Source organism: Rhinoraja longicauda, chromosome 30 (assembly GCF_053455715.1).
Source record: "Rhinoraja longicauda isolate Sanriku21f chromosome 30, sRhiLon1.1, whole genome shotgun sequence".
NCBI lineage: Eukaryota > Metazoa > Chordata > Chondrichthyes > Rajiformes > Arhynchobatidae > Rhinoraja > Rhinoraja longicauda.
In genome coordinates, this window is record NC_135982.1 from 7,281,885 (window position 1) to 7,298,805 (window position 16,921).

The following is a 16,921-nucleotide window of genomic DNA, read 5'->3' on the forward strand; positions in this document are numbered from 1 at the left end:
TCCATCCCTCCCCCTTCTCCGACCAGTCTGATTACATTTTACCTCTGTTTGCTTTGTTGTTACCTTCAAGCTAACAATGATCTATTCTACATTTTCCTTGATCTCCACCCCCTTTGATGTCTCGTGCAAAATACAATGCTTAGTTTGACTATGAACTTAAAGCCACTGTACATTATCTCTGGTTCTGTAATGTTCTGCTGAAAGCAGCCACGATCAGAGCTCCATGTATTCATATCACAGAGGGTGCTTTTTTGACAACACAAAATGTAAATAAATGAGGCGCCACCATCCCTCCACCCCAAGACCATGGCTTTATGCAAACTCTTTAAGCAAGCTACTGGTAGTGAGCCAGAATTTACAGGGAAATGCCAGCAATGTGTAGGAATTAAGTCTGAAGAAGGGTTTGGACCCGAAACATCACCCATTCCTTCTCTCCCGAGATGCTGCCTGATCCGCTGAGTTACTCCAGCATTTTGTATCCACCTTTGACTTAGCGATACTCGACAAGTTAAATCACTATGAAGTCACAACTATCTTTCCTTCAAAGTTGTTAATGAACTATTAGTTAACAATCTAGTACTTCCACTGATACCAACTTTTAACTGCAAATTTCATTATTTTATCATTTAATTTAGTTTCTCCATTCCATAACATCTCTTAATACATCTCAGTAATCCAGGAATTTTAGTGTGTTTACTGCATCCTTGATAAATTTTTCTCTCAATCTTTCAGTTACCCAACTTCTGAAATAAATTACAGCTAGAATCACAAAGACAACTGATTAGTACATAAAAACGCTGGTCGGGTCTGCTTAGGTAATATTATCTTATTCATAATTTATAAGGCAATTAAAATAGCTAATTACCTCCAACCTAATCAGTGAGCTGACTCAAGAGCTTTGACATTTGAAGTGACGGTAAACAGTAAGACATGCGCAAGGGATGTACCTCAAACTCAAGACACAAATTGCTGGATTGGGACAAAGCAAACGCTAATATGAAACCCACCTCAACTCAAAAAAACAGAACATCTTCAGCTATAGATCAAAGGTTCTTATTAATATTTCTGTTCAGATTACAAAGAGCAAAATCCTATCAAAATTGCAATTTTGAACAAATGGGACCAGAATGGGGGAAAATCTGATAAAAACAAATTTAAAATGTGCGACCTTTTAAAAAGAATGTAATTCTGTTGGGTTGCAGGGTGAATTTTCTATCTTTTGATTATTACTTATTTCTGAATTCATCATAAATTGAAATTTCAATTGATACCTGATGGCAGTGTACAAGTTATAGTCTACCGACTCCCACTAGAAAATGGCTTTATTAGATGACCAACAGACACCAAATATGGCCACAGGTACCATATGTTCTTGAAAATCCAATCTTGGCACACTCCCATTTATAAGCTACCCATAAACATCACCCATCCATTTTCTCCAGAGATACTGCCTGACCTGCTGAATTATTCCAGTACTTTGTGTCTATCTCTGAACCATACAGTTGTCAAGCGACTATCCTTTATGATCCTGACAGAGCTGCAAACCCAACACCGTCACTTGGCAAAAGCTGCCATCTACCACCTCGTCTGATTATCAGAGCTCTGCCGAGTTACTCATCCATTCTTTTGTTTTCTGTCGACGGACTCAACTACTCATGCACTTTACTGGGTGCCCATTCATCTTCCACCTGCTATAATCTGACAGCTCCCAGCTAATTTCTGAATGGTCCCGGGGGCTAACTAACTGTGGAGAAATCAGGTTAGCAGATGTTAGCAATTACTGAACCAGAGTGTTCAAAGAAATAAAATACCACATAAGCACTGAATGAGACAACAAACAGAAAGATCACTGGCGCAATGGTTAAAAAGACAGATCAAGATCCAAAGGATTTAAAGAGGATTTAAATGAATATATCAGCCACATACTGAGCTTCCCTCAAGAATATCACAGGAATCCAAGGCCAATCAACACTAAACTTGTTCCAAGTAATAGATTTTAAAATACTTGCCCACAGCTTCAGTGATCCCGAGCACAAGAACTCAAGTCAGAAAGTTGCTCTACAATTATATTCCAACCAGCAATATGTGGTGTAATTATTTTTTTTATTTTCAAAGATCAAACATGGATCAAATCTGTCAAACATCTATCGAAAAACAATCTATGTTCTCTGGGAGATTATCGCCGGTCTCCTGATCAACAAGGCTAGTTCATTACTATTAAGGGATGTGCCATTAAGATCTCGCACTGACCCATTGATTCATCTGGGTTACTGTAGTTTACTCTAAATCGCCCACTTGGACAGTATGATAAACATGCATAAGATGCATAAAGATGATCACATACAAGTGAATTCAGGTTGAATCTGTAATCTACAGCATTCATCAGCTCAACTGCAACTCAGATTGCTGTGCCGATATATCTTTTGATAATGCACAACTGTGGTCTCAGTGGACTGCAATAGGCAAGGAGTGCTGCTAGTAATGAACAAAGTCTGTATGATAGCAGTGCAATGAATGTAGTAGATTCTGGAGGTGCAATAGGATATTAACCTGGATGAACACTTTAAATTCAGAACACGAGTAAACTGCTCATCACATTAGATTAATAGCAGATCACTGCAACAGTTCCATTCTACATTAACTCAAAGCTAAATATTGCAGTAATATTTTTACATTGCATAGACTGTAACTTATCATTTAAAATCTCATCAGGTTGTAATTACATAGTACTGCAGTAACATTGCCATCTGATATGTTAGTTCATAGCTATATTCTGTATTAGTATTTTATATACTGCAGTTGAAGGCAGCCAAACTGCCAGAAAAAAAACCTGTAAATACATTAGACTTGACTACTGCTTAAAAACTGCAATGTTTACACATTTTTTAAAATTACAAACAGCGGCAACACATTTTCCAACAATATTTAAATGCAGTTAAATGACAACTGGCAAATTAAATACCTTTTAAATCTACAATAAAAATGCAAAGGGAAAATTGCCAGCAACTAAATTGGAGATATGAAGATATATATTTGAATCAAGCACTTCAACTCTTCTCTTAAAGGCATATGGAACTTGCTCGGTAATTAAGATTCCAAGTTACAGCTTTTATTCCGACACTGTCTGCTTTCTGAAGAGATGATTTTACATTATTGTCGGACCTGATCAGCAATTAATTTTGATTAATTACGTTGGAGGGAGTTAGATCTCCTCAGCCGCTCCAGTTCTACATCCACCTCAAACCTTTCAATTCTCAAAGTTCTAAAAAGTCACCCTGAAAGCATTTATAAATTAGAAAAACGATAAAGAAATGTGCCTTAGCCAACGAACCCCTGGCATCTCTCTAAATGAGCAGAATTACTGTAATGCTGTGAATGGTTGCAATTTGGAGATGAATGGTAACAGCACATAAGCAAGGAATATATTCATTGATTGAATAGACAATTTATTAAAAGCACACTACATATAAACCTAGAAGCTTCAATTCTACTACATATTACATGATACTACCAGCCAACAAGCCAAACTTGTACTGATTAAACTAGAACAAAATATTCACTTTAAATGTTGTAACAGTTCAAGGAAAGAGAATAAGATTTGTAGAAAAAGGCTACAGGGCCTCCAAATTTAAGCAAATCATTTAAAAATGATTAAATGTATTAATGACAACGAAGACAAATGAAGTCAAACAGGTGTACACCCTTTTGAATGCTGAGACGTCTCAAATAAAATGAAGATAATATTTCAATTAAAAGATGAATTATTTTAATGTCTTCTGGGAATAAAAGATATTCCCAGAGGACATAGGTTCAAGGTCAAGGGGAAAAGATTTAATAGGAATCCGAGGGGTAACTTTTTCATACAAAGGGGGGTGGGTGTATGGAACAAGCTGCTAGAGGAGGTCATTGAGGCTGAGACTACCCCATCGTTTAAGAAACAGTTAGACAGGTACATGGAAAGGACAGGTTTGGACGGATATGGACCAAGTGCAGGCAAATGGGACTAGTGCAGCTGGGACATTGTTGGCCGTTTGGGCCGAAGGGCCTGTTTCCACACTGTATCACTCTATGAATACAATTCAAAATTAGAAAACCTTTACAATGAATCCGACGATTTTAGTGCATTAACAGAAATTGCGTGGAAATTTAAAATTGACGTGATAAGTACCATTAGTGTGTACCGGGTAACAAAAATTGTACACATTATTTTTTTAATACATCTTTGTCTAAATATTGAATTACACATTATGTGACATTGTTTACGAAAAAAAAGCCAGTGATACTACATAATTTAAATGTAACCCAAATTATAGCTACTGGGGTGCAATATTATACAAGATACAGTCCCAATATTACTGGCTATTTAAATACCAGCCATTCAGCATTCAAAAAAGGCAAGAAACCATTCTATGAAAGTAGCATCTGCAAGAGATAAAGAATTGGAACTAGTGACAGGTGAGATGATGACGCCAGTGATAGCAACACTTTAATATTACACCATCTTCCCAATTCAGGAACGAAAAGTGACTTTTAGGATTAATTCTATTGTCTTCCCGACAACCAGTTTACAAATAGTAATTTTCTTTTACAATACAATGTATGTAAAACAAAGCCATCAAATCACCCACTCACTAGTATGAAGCCAAGAATGCAAAGTTTTTCTTTTAAAGAAACAGCAATCATTTTTTCCAGACCTAAAATGGGCTGATTGTACTTTGAAGAAAATCAAACACACCCACTTTTCCCCCTCATATTCCTGATATTCACAAACTTCAATGTGTTATCTTTCAACATATTTTCTTTTTATCCTGAGGCTGGTTGGGTAGGGGAGATGACATGATTCTGGAGAAAGAACCAAAACCAAATCACATTCGCCTGGGAGGTGTTACTGGTGTGGCAGGAAAATAGGATCAGATAGGATCTGACGCAATATCATGAAACTGAAGAGTCAGGCTCAATGCAGCACAAGAGGTTAAAATTGGGATTAGCTCCTCTTTGTTGCACATGTTCAGTGAGAACTTTAGTATTCCTAGCCGTTCAAAAAGGAGGTCCATTATTACTGCGAGTTTCTAAATGGGAGAGAACAAAAGAACTCTCTTTTAATTTTCATTTCAAAAAATGAATGCAGATAATAAATCAGCAGTATTTGTGACTAAGTTACAACTTTGAAGAGCTGGAACAGTTGCAGCCACTTGAAAAATCCAGAACCATTTTTAGCACACTCATCATTTTTTATGCTTATGACAATTTGATAGAAATGAAATAAAGAACTTTGAAGAATATGCATTTGCAGTTAACGGCCACAAGATGTCATAATTCCAATGTGTTGACCCGTGCCAATTAAGCAGTGATTTATTCATACTTAAGGCTGCAAAGTGATAACAATTTCTCAACATCAATTAAAAACCATCCAGCTTTATGGAGTTTATCGAACTATGCCGTTCTAATTGCTCTGTTTAAACATCTTTGAGTCATTTAACAGAAAACATTTAGCTTTAAGAACTCCAATTTAAGTTCTTAATTAATGTGATCAAGGTGCTGAGCAGTTCTCAAATTATGGTAAACAGCCAATTAACTGTCCCACTCTAAAGCGGAGGGTTGGGAATCCTAACCAGAATAAACAAAATACCCCAACAATTTCTGGTGGGAGCATATAATGAAAAAACACCAACTGAATTCATTTCAATTAAGGAAATTAGATCATTAACAAGGAAGCTTGTGCTTAAACAGTTGGTCTTCAGGACTGCAGGAATCCTAAGATGGATCAGGGCTCACTGCCATTGGAAGGTCTACCTGACCTAACAAATAGAGCATTATACTTTTTCTTAAAACCATACCCCCTTTATGCTTTCAACGTGCACAATTAACGATTTAAACAATTATGTCAATTAGAGTGTTAATTATGCATGTTAAAAGATTAATTGAAAGCCCTCGAATAAATTGATGACCATTACCCGGGCTAAATATTCCAATAAAAAAATTATGAAATTTGAAATACTGCCTAATGAATTTATGTTCATTACATTTAGCCTGAAAAGAGTACATTGCCATGTACGTCTGTTTTTATAAGATTATCAAGTCCAGCTAACACATCGGTCACAAAATGATGCTGTAACTTTAAATTCCTTCGGAGACAACCAAATGCTGGGAAAGGATAAGAAACAGCATTCCACTGTGTAAGGACAGAATCATTCACACAAGAGTTCATATGCTTCCACCGTTCACTGTTCAGTTTCTGACCTTCGTGCCCTGTATTGCCGATGAGCAGTTGACTTCCGGGTAGCGACGGTCACAGTGAATCCCACTAAGCAACACAGGGAGGTGGTACTGAATTTCAAAGTGTCAAGCCAGCCAGGAACATCGGTCTGCAGGTAATTCTCCACCAAATACACACTCATCACCACCAGCCAGAGAATGGAAGCCACTGCATCAATTCTCCGCAGCCTAGGGGAATTTGATGGGGGGGGAGGGGGGGAAAGAAAATGAAATACATTAAAACAATATTCCAAACAAAGGTTAAGAGACACGAAATTTCACAAACTAGTTTGCATCAATTGAAAGTTGGTTTTGAAGTGTCCAAATTAGCATATTGAGGTACCTGCCTACATACTTGGAAGAAAAAAATCTTGCTCTCATTGTTAGCAAGACCAAGGTGCTGATTGTTGACTTCACAAAGGGAAAGCTCAGGGGCCAAGCACTTGCCTTCACTTGCAGGACAGTAGTGGAGAGAATCAACAGCTCCAAGTTCCCAGGCGTACAGATCTCTCACCCGCCTTGAGCCCAGTACATTGATGCAACAATCACAAAGAAACCTCACTGGCACCTCTGGCAGTGGTTTGAGGAGGTTCAGCATGACACTAAATACTGTAACAGGCAATCATCTAGGTGGAGAGCATACTGACCATTTGCATCATGGCATGGTTTGGTAACAAAGGTGGTTGCAGAAAGTGGTGACATTGCCCGTTCCATCATGGTGCATTGACCTCCCCACCACAGGAAGCATGGCCTCAAAGCTGCAGCTAATATCAAAGTCCACACCTAGTATAAGAAAATAACTGCAGATGCTGGTACAAATCGATTTATTCACAAAATGCTGGAGTAACTCAGCAGGTCAGGCAGCATCTCGGGAGAGAAGGAATGGGTGACGTTTCGGGTCGAGACCCTTCTTCAGTAGAACTCGTTCAGGTACTCATCAGTCTGAAGAAGGGTCTCGACCCGAAACGTCACCCATTCCTTCTCTCCTGAGATGCTGCCTGACCTGCTGAGTTACTCCAGCATTTTGCGAATAAATCAAAGTCCACACCTCCCTGGTCACACTCTCAACTAGCTGCGACCATCAGGAAGGTGGCACTGAGAAAGCCGAAGAGCCTTACCATCAGGTTCAAGAACGGCTTCTTGAACAACCCTGTACAACCCTAACCACAGCCCTACTTCAATATCAAACTACTCTAGGCTTTGTTAGCTAATTTTGATTTGCACTATTATGGTTTGGTTTATCTGGTATAACTGATAACTTATTGCATATTTATTTGTGTGTTGTTGCATTTAATGTGCCGGCAAAGCTGCAGCAAGAGTTTTGTTGTTTCAGTCTCAGTGCATATAACACTTAAGCACAACACAAAAGAGGAAGCTAGCTGGGAGGTTGACCATCACTTTGTACCCTCCACTTTGGTATCGTTAAATCAAAATCATACAGCATTATGATGATTATGCAGGCAGTGCAAATGAAGCAAGGAGTCTGCAGAAGGACTTGGGCAGGTTGTGAGAATGGACACAGAAGTGGCAGATGGAATACAGCGTACCAAAATGTGCAATCGCAGGGATGTAATGTTTAGGCTTTAAGGCATGGGTCAGACTGCATTTGGAGTATTGTGAGCAGCTTTGGGCCCCTTATCTGAGGAGGGATGTGCTAGCGTTGGAGGGGATCTTGAGGTGGTTTATGAAAATAAACCCAGGGATGATTGGGTTAACGAATGATGGCTCGTATCCTGTACTCGCTATAGTTTAGAAGGATGAAGGGGGATCTCATAGAAACTTGCCGTATAATGAAAGGTCTGTACAGAGTGGATGTGGAGAGGATGTTTCCACTCATGGGAGAGTCTAGGACGAGAGGCCATCGCCTCCGAATTAAAAGATGTACCTTTAGAATGGAGATGGAGGAATTTCTTAAGCCAGAGGGTGGTGAATCTGTTGAATTTATTACCACAGAAGGTTGTGGAGGTCAAGTCTTGGGTTATTTTTTAAATGAAGATTGACAGGTACTTGATTAATAAGGGTGTCAAAGGTTAATGGAGGCAAGTGTTTTATTGTCGCATGTACCAAAACGGAACAATGAAACTCTTTACTTGCAGCAGCACAACAGATATGTAAACTCTACACTGTACAGTACACTGTAATACCCATAATAAACACAAAAGTGCAGTATATAGAAATAAAAATAAAAATAGTCAGAAGGAGAATGGGGTTGAAAGGGAATGATAAATCAGCCATGATTAAATAGCAGAGTAGACTCGATGGGCTGAATGGCCTGATTCTGGTACTATAACTTAAGAACATGAGCACTAGAAGGGAGAAACCTTCCAGTTTCATAAAAAAATACTTTAAGCTCTCTCTAGCTTTTCTAGGTGTAATTCCAGGTCATCGTTTTTGCATAAAACCGAGCCTCACCTTTCATACGGTCCTTTTGCCTATTATCTTAAATCTATGGCTTGTGGATATGAATCCACTTTAGTCAGTAGTCTCACTTCATTAGCATAGATGTTAACATGTCAGCTAAATCTCCCATCGTTTCTTTGCTAAAAAAGTGAACAGTCTTAGTAAATACCATTCACTCTCCAGTGGTGCCTGGAATTTGCTATTTGCTATAAAATGCAAAGGGGAAAAGATTGGAGGTACATCATTGAAAAGGTAATGATGAAAGCAAATTTAATTGCAATTTTCCCAAAAAGAATTAGTTGCATATTAGGGGAATTTCCAGATCTGTGCAGAAAGAGGAATGAGATTAATAGAATGGCTCTTTCAAAAAGTTATAACTAGAGCCAGGATTTTGCCATGTGCCTTTTTATGCCTTTTTTGAAGAATTCACCTTTTTTGAAGATTTCACCTTTGTCACGGTCGAGTGCCTAAATCAGCCTTTTTTTGCCGTGTTAACGTAACTTACAAGAACATTTCCACCATCGGGGCAAAACCGGGGGTGCCACCGTCGGTCGTTCATTTGTGGGTAGTGGACGAGGCCCCAGGCTTTTGCAGCCAGGCTGTAAGTGGGTGTTACGTGGTGATGGGAGAGGGGTGGGTGGGGAAGAGTCCAGTCTTTTCAAGCTGGAGTCAGGCTGTGAGTAGGTGTGAAGTGTTGTTTGGGGAGGGGGGGGGGAGTGGGTATCAGGGTTAAGTTTCTGTTTATCGAACCATCAGTAGAACTCGTTCAGGTCGTTGGTCAGCTGACGATTGTCCAAGGAGCGGGGGGGAGGTTTCCTCTTGTAGCTTGTGATTTCTTGCAAGCCCTTCCAAACTGAAGAGGTGTCATTAGCTGAGAACTTGCTCCTCAACTTCACAGAGTGCCCTTCCTTGGCAGCACTGATTCCTCTTCTCAGCTTGTACTTGACCTGCCTGTAGAGGTCTGCATCCCCGCTCCTGTAGGATCTACCCTTGCAAGCGTCAAAATGCCTAAAGTCAAGTCAACGCCTTGGAAAAAACTGAACGATTTGGTGAGAGTGTATGGGAGTGATATATTCTCTACAGACAACTGTGTGCTGTTTTACAAAGCATGTGAGAAAGCAGCAAATCATGATAAGAAATATTTCGTCTCCCAGCATGTACAGACAGCTAAACACAAGTCGGCGGCAGAGAAACTGAAGGTGGGAAATACGCAAGCTTGTGTCCTACCGCTGGCTCCAGTCGCAAATCTGAGTTTTCGAGTGATCTGTACAAGGCATTCATTGATGCTGGAATTCCACTGTGGAAATTGGAAAACCAATCTCTCAGAGGTTTTTTAGAGAAACACGCAGAGGAACATATACCGAGCTTGTCATCATTACGGAAAAATTATGTTGACAGTAACTTCAACATTGTTGTGCAGAAAATTGGAGATGAAGTTGCATGCAACAAAATATGGATCTCAATAGATGAGACAACCTATGCTGTGGGGAGATATGTTGCTAATGTGGTCATCGGTACACTGGAGGCAGGTCAACAATCAAAGGAGTATATCGACAGAACCAGGGGTCACAGTTTAAGAATAAGGGGTAGGCCATTTAGAACAGAGATGAAGAAAAACTTTTTCAGTCAGAGAGTTGTAAATCTGTGGAATTCTCTGCCTCTGAAGGCAGTGGAGGCCAATTCTCTGAATGCATTCAAGAGAGAGCTAGATAGAGCTCTTAAGGATAGCGGAGTCAGGGGGTATGGGGAGAAGGCAGGAACGGGATACTGATTGAGAATGATCAGCCATGATCACATTGAATGGTGGTGCTGGCTCGAAGGGCCAAATAGCCTACTCCTGCACCTATTGACTATTGTCTATTGACATGAACATTGAGTCCGCAGCTTGTTTCGGGTATGCACCAGTGACATCAGCTGGGGTAGAAAGAAGTTTTTCAGAACTGAAGCATATTCTGTCTGGCAGACAGCATAGTTTAACACCAGATCATTTGAAAAAATGCTAGTAATTATGTGCAACCAGGCAACTTTGGTCATTTAACGTAGTATACCTTTATATTATTATTTTTCACCATATTTTGGTGGTGGAAATACATGCCTTTTATGTCAATAAATGCCTTTTTCGTGCCCTTTTTGTAATTTTATTATGCTTATTTGCCTGCCTATTTCAGAGATTTTTAGCACCTAAACATCCTGGCTCTAGTTAAAACAGACAATGGTGCTTTGCAATTTAGTGCTGCAAGTGCGCTACCGCAGAATTATGAATCACGCTCGCCAACAGACTGTAATTTTCAATAGTCAAATCAAGTGTGCTGGGCAAATAAGGGCTCTATTCCCCACACTTCAATTCCTGCCAACGGAGTGCCCATTAGAGAGTCAAAATGCTGGAGCAACTCAGCGGGACAAGCAGCATCTCAGGACAGAAGGAATGGGTGACGTTTCGGGTCGAGACCTTTCTGGTGCCCATTATTAGGTATCAAGATTTGCACGGCTCTGGCTTGGTCCTTGAACTGTTTCTCAGATAGGAGCCATCTTGCTGTCACTGCAGATATTTTGGCCAATTGGCAGAATGTGAAACAGCAAATAAAGGTGACATCTCCGAATAATCATCCATTGAATTTCAATATATTGTTCTGCATGTAAATATTCTCCATTTGCCAGCAAATTACTTTTGTCTAAGCAGGATCAGAATTCTCTTTTACATCACATTGAGTGTAGTGATATAAGGCGGTGATACCACCATCTTAAAGAAAAATAGGGATTAGTTAATACTGGGCTTTTCAACAATGCCTAGATTTCAAGTACAAGTAAAACATCTGTACAAATCCTGCTGTTCATGGTAAGGGAACAGAATAAAATTAATTGTACAAACTTATTGCTCAGGTGTTCAATACCCCCAACTCAAGGTACAACACCTTCCCCCACTCTCATCACCCCTCCCTGTCCTATTTATAGTTTCTCCAAATAACCTCTGTTCCAAGCAAAACATGCTCCTCAGATAACCACTATTTCCTCATCCATTCTTAGTCTAAACCGGATTTGCCTTGTCAAGTGGGACGAAACATCTGCTGATTGATCAAACGAGAGGTTTGCTGTAGCCTAAGGGAATTTAGGATATAGTTACCTTGTTAGCTAGTATCCTCAACTTTAACAGGTTTTGGCAAATCATTGCACAGGTTTTTCACACATGCCCACACCTTCACAGGTGAATGGGCGGATGAACAGAATAGGCATTCTCTTTACAGTGGTAAAGTTGCTGTCTTACAGCGCCAGAGACACAGGTTAGATCCTGATTATGGGTGATGTCTGTAAAGAGTTTGTACATTCTCCCTGTGACCCCATGGGTTTTCCCCGGGTGCTCCAGTTTCCTCCCACACTCCAAAGATGTACAGGTTTGTAGGTTAATTGGCTTCGGTAAATTGTAAATTGTCCCGTGTGTAGGACAGTGTTGGTGTAAGGTGATTGCTGGTCGGCGCGGACACGATAGGCTGAAGGCCTCTTTTCACGTTGTATCTCGAAACCAAACAGCTTAGCTAGCCACTAAACAATTTAAGACAACAAATGTGGGCCTTGTTCAAAGTTCATAAGTGATAGGAGCATAATGAGGCTATTCAGCTCATCTAATCTATTCCGCTATTCAATCATGGCTGATGTACTTGGCTGCGATAGAGAAATGAACGATGAAAAAGGAATTTGACTCACCTTGTACGTCCAGCCAGAAGTACAGCCAATAGGCAGGCGACGAGTCCAGTGGTAACAACGACCATTTGGTGGTTCTTCCCGTAGTCCCATGCAACTTGCAGGTTCATCACCATTTCCTCAGGCACCATCTCCAGCAGCTCTTGCCAGCCGGGGACATTCAGGACGGCATCGTGCTCCGGAGAAATGGTTTGGTTGCTGTTATTGGACGGACGTGGTAGCTGATCAGATGCAGGCATTTCAGTAGCGGTGTTTGGGACTTCATGTGAAACATCTGATCCATAAATCGCCATGGCAACCAAGACAGCACAACAGACAAAGGCCACAAAACGAAGGAATAACACTCTGAATGGAGTAGAATGGCTGGAATAATGGGAACTCTGCAGAATAAAGTAAATGCATCGAATTAGCATAATTAAATCGGTTTTGATACATCTGCATTTAAAATCAAACAGCAGTCCCATTATGTAATGCCAGCTCCTTGGAAAAAAGTCTATCTACTCCCCGTCCTTTCCCAGAGCTCTAGCATTTACAGAATCCCCTTCTGAAACGGAATCATTTCACATTTGGCTCTTCAGAAGATTAACAGAGATGTATCCCCCATTTGAAATGTCACCATTAGGAATGTTTTAAATTTTATAACAATTTAGAACATCTGATAGACAAAATGCTGGAGTAACTCAGCGGGTCAGGCAGCATCTCTGGAGAAAAGGAATAGGTGACTTTTTGGGTCCAAACCCTTCTTTAGACTGCAGAAGGGTTCCAGACTGAAGTCCGAAGAAGGGTTCCGACCCAAAACATCTCCTATTCCTTTTCTCCAAATGCTGCCTGGCCTGCTGAGTTACTCCAGCATTTTGTGACATCTTCAGTATAAACCAGCATCTGCAGTTCCTTCCAACACAATTTAAATTTACATAGAAGGCCTCTGGCTCATACACTCCCCAAACGTAAGATGTATAATCTGTCATGGCACTTCAAAAAATTGATATCTTGCTTAAAGGCAACTCTTCACTTATCAGTACGGTTACTTTTAACTGCCTTATTCACAAAATGCTGGAGTAACTCAGCAGGTCAGGCAGCATCTCGGGAGAGAAGGAATGGGTGACGTTTCGGGTCGAGACCCTTCTTCAGACTGATGTCAGGGGGGCGGGACAAAGGAAGGATATAGGTGGAGACAGGAAGATAGAGGGAGATCTGGGAAGGGGGAGGGGAAGAGAGGGACAGAGGGACTACCTAAAGTTGGAGAAGTCGACGTTCATACCACTGGGCTGCAAACTGCCCAGGCGAAATATGAGGTGCTGTTCCTCCAATTTCCGGTGGGCCTCACTATGGCACTGGAGGAGGCCCATGACAGAAAGGTCAGACTGGGAATGGGAGGGGGAGTTGAAGTGCTCGGCCACCGGGAGATCAGTTTTGTTAATGCGGACCGAGCGCAGGTGTTCAGCGAAGCGATCGCCAAGCCTGCGTTTGGTTTCGCCGATGTAAAGAAGTTGACATCTAGAGCAGCGGATGCAATAGATGAGGTTGGAGGAGGTGCAGGTGAACCTTTGTCTCACCTGAAAAGACTGTTTGGGTCCTTGGATGGAGTTGAGGGGGGAGGTAAAGGGACAGGTGTTGCATCTCGTGCGGTTGCAGGGGAAAGTGCCCGGGGTTGGGGTGGTTTGGGTAGGAAGGGACGAGTGGACCAGGGAGTTACGGAGGGAACGGTCTCTGCGGAACGCAGAGAGGGGAGGGGATGGGAAGATATGGCCAGTGGTGGGGTCCCGTTGTAGGTGACGGAAATGTTGGTGGATGATGTGTTGGATCTGCTGGCTGGTGGGGTGGAAGGTGAGAACGAGGGGGATTCTGTCCTTGTTGCGAGTGGGGGGAGGGGGAGCAAGAGCGGAGCTGCGGGATGTAGAAGAGACCCTAGTGAGAGCCTCATCTATAATGGAGGAGGGGAAGCCCCATTTCCTGAAGAACGAGGACATCTCGGAAGCCCTAGTGTGAAACGGGCGCAGATGTGGCGTAGACGGAGGAATTGGGAGTAGGGGATAGACTTTTTGCAGGGGACCGGGTGGGAAGAAGTGTAGTCCAGATAGCTGTGCGAGTCAGTGGGTTTATAGTAAATGTCCGTCACTAGTCTGTCTCCTGTGATGGAGATGGTGATACTTTTAACTGCCTCCTCTGTTGAGTGTACTTTGGGATGGTCAAGAAGTATCAGCATTGCCCATTACAATGTCCACATCCCACGAACCCCCCAAAAATTAAATCCATTACAGTTACCCCTCGTTACAATTCATGGGGCTTCTCAAACTGGAAGCTGTGCATTCGTCTAGATGGCAATTTGAAGTACACTTGAACTGCATTAACTATAAAGCACTTTGTAACATTCTGCTGTTATGAAAAGCTATTTTTATGGAAGCACTGGTGCAATCAAATTTTCAGACGCTTGGGATGCAATTTTGGACACCTGGGCCAATTTACAAGCAACATCTCACCAATAAGAATTAGAACCAAGGTGCAACATAAGTTGACCAGAATTTCAGAAAGCGTAAGAGAATATGGCTACGATGAGATATGGTGAGATAACTAGATTACCAGCACCACAATTAATGGAGTAAAGTGGGCCAAAATGACATCCAATCAATGTTTTCAAAATTAATGACTTTGTGGGTTCAACTAAAATATTTTTTCTGCTGGTTAATGAAATAGTAACAGGAACATTAAATGGAATATCTGTACTAGAAATATAATAAAGCTTGGAACTACTTCACAGAACAAATTGAATTTGGAACACAAATATCTATATATATACACACACACAAATTGAATTTGTATTCCTTGTAACTTACACAAACATTTAGGTGACAGATGCACACACAAAGTTCAATTCAATTCAGGCCACAACTTGAATTCAGCCAAAACTGACTTTTATTGCAGCATCAGTCTGAAGAAAAACTGCTTCAGCTGCAGTGTGAATGTGCCCATTAATTTTGCGGAGCACTGAATGTATATCAGTGAATTGTAATAATATTAAATCTATTTCCAATATTTGACAAAGTATTAACTTACTCAGGACAGGTTTGAGAGTCTTGGACCCACAATCTCTGATTCCAGGTGACAGCAATACCCAACACAGTTGTCCCACCCCCACCTCTCTTCCCAGCTTTCTCCTCTCATCTGCTACAATCAGTCTGAAGAATGTTCCCGACCCGAAACGTCATCCATCCAGAGAGGCTGTCTGACCTGCTGAGTTACCCCAGCACTGCCTTTAAAAAAAATATAGACCAACATCTGCAGTTGCTTGTACCTACATAGCGGATGCAATTCTGGGTTCTCCAAATTAATCGAAAACAAGCAAAATAATGACTGCAGACAAAGTTGCATCAAATTTTGAAATGCCCATTAGGTATCAGCTGATGAAGGAATGCATTTGGCAATCACTTGACAAATAAAACCCAAAAATGGTATGAAGAAAACATCCCGTTTTCTCAGGGTTAAAATCATTCCATGGAAATGTGCCAAAAATTACATTTGGTAAAATAAGTAACAGCCTGGCTTAGATGCAACAATGTTGCAGAATTAAACATACTGAGATCGAGTTGCATTTTAGAACAGGACCAATGAGAAAAAGTGTACAAAAGGAATCTACACTCTTTTAGTCAGAAGAGGGTCCCAACCCAAAATGTCACCTATCCATGTTTTCCAGAGCTGCTGCCCGACTCACTTTGCTCCTTTGCAAACCAGCATTTGCAGTTCCTCATTTCTACATTATAAACTTTTACTGTGCTCACAAAACCTAGTGTACACTTTTAATGCATACACCTCCATGCCGGCCCAGTGCGCCTATTTAAGTTCCCATATCTTCATCAACCTTGTATGGAAAAGAACTGCAGATGCTGGTTTACACCAAAGATAGACACAAAATGCTGCAGTAACTCAGCCGGTCAGGCACCATCTCTGGAGGAAAGAGTTCAAAGAAGAGTCCCTACCCAAAAAGTCACCTATTCTTTTTCTCCAGAGATGCTGCCTGACCCACTGAGTTACTCCAGCATTGTGTGTCTATCTCTCTAAATCTTTCAACAACATGTCCTGTCCTTTTAAATGTTATTGTACCAGGTTAAAGGAAATAATGTATAGTGCAAGATAAAGTCCAGTAAATTAGGTAGTTGGTAGTGCGGTGGCGCAGCGGTAGAGTTGCTGCCTTACAGCGAATGCAGCGCCGGAGACTCAGGTTTGATCCTGACTACGGGCACCGTCTGTACGGAGTTTGTACGTTCTCCCCGTGACCTGCGTGGGTTTTCTCCGAGATCTTCGGTTTCCTCCCACACTCCAAAGACGTACAGGTATGTAGGTTAATTGACTGGGTAAATGTAAAAATTGTCCCTAGTGTGTGTAGGATAGTGTTAACGTGCAGGGATCGCTGGGTGGCGCGGACTTGGTGGGCCGAAGGGCCTGTTTCCGCGCTGTATCTGTATCTCTAAATCTCTCTAGTTGTTGATAAGATGGTTCAGTTGCCTGATGAAGGCTGGGAAGAAACCAGCCCTTTGAAACAAAGAAGCTAAATTTCCAGAAAATTTAAAAGTCA

The 16,921-nt window shown here is 41.2% G+C and overlaps 1 protein-coding gene across 2 annotated transcripts in view; it reads right to left on the reverse strand.

Annotated features, from left to right (window-relative positions):
• Positions 1–2,183: 2,183 nt before the first annotated feature.
• Positions 2,184–16,921, reverse strand: part of LOC144607875 (transmembrane protein 201-like) — a 49,528-nt gene continuing 34,790 nt past the window's right edge. Inside the window, exons 5-7 of one of the 2 annotated variants that reach the window (XM_078424985.1) lie at positions 12,355–12,731; positions 6,241–6,444; positions 2,185–5,069 (exon numbers count right to left, since the gene is read on the reverse strand). In XM_078424985.1, coding sequence (XP_078281111.1) covers positions 5,057–5,069; positions 6,241–6,444; positions 12,355–12,731 — 594 coding nt within the window. In that variant the 3' untranslated portion in view covers positions 2,185–5,056. Of the gene's footprint in view, positions 6,445–12,354; positions 12,732–16,921 lie in introns of both variants that reach the window. The other variant, XM_078424984.1, reaches the window with a different exon arrangement.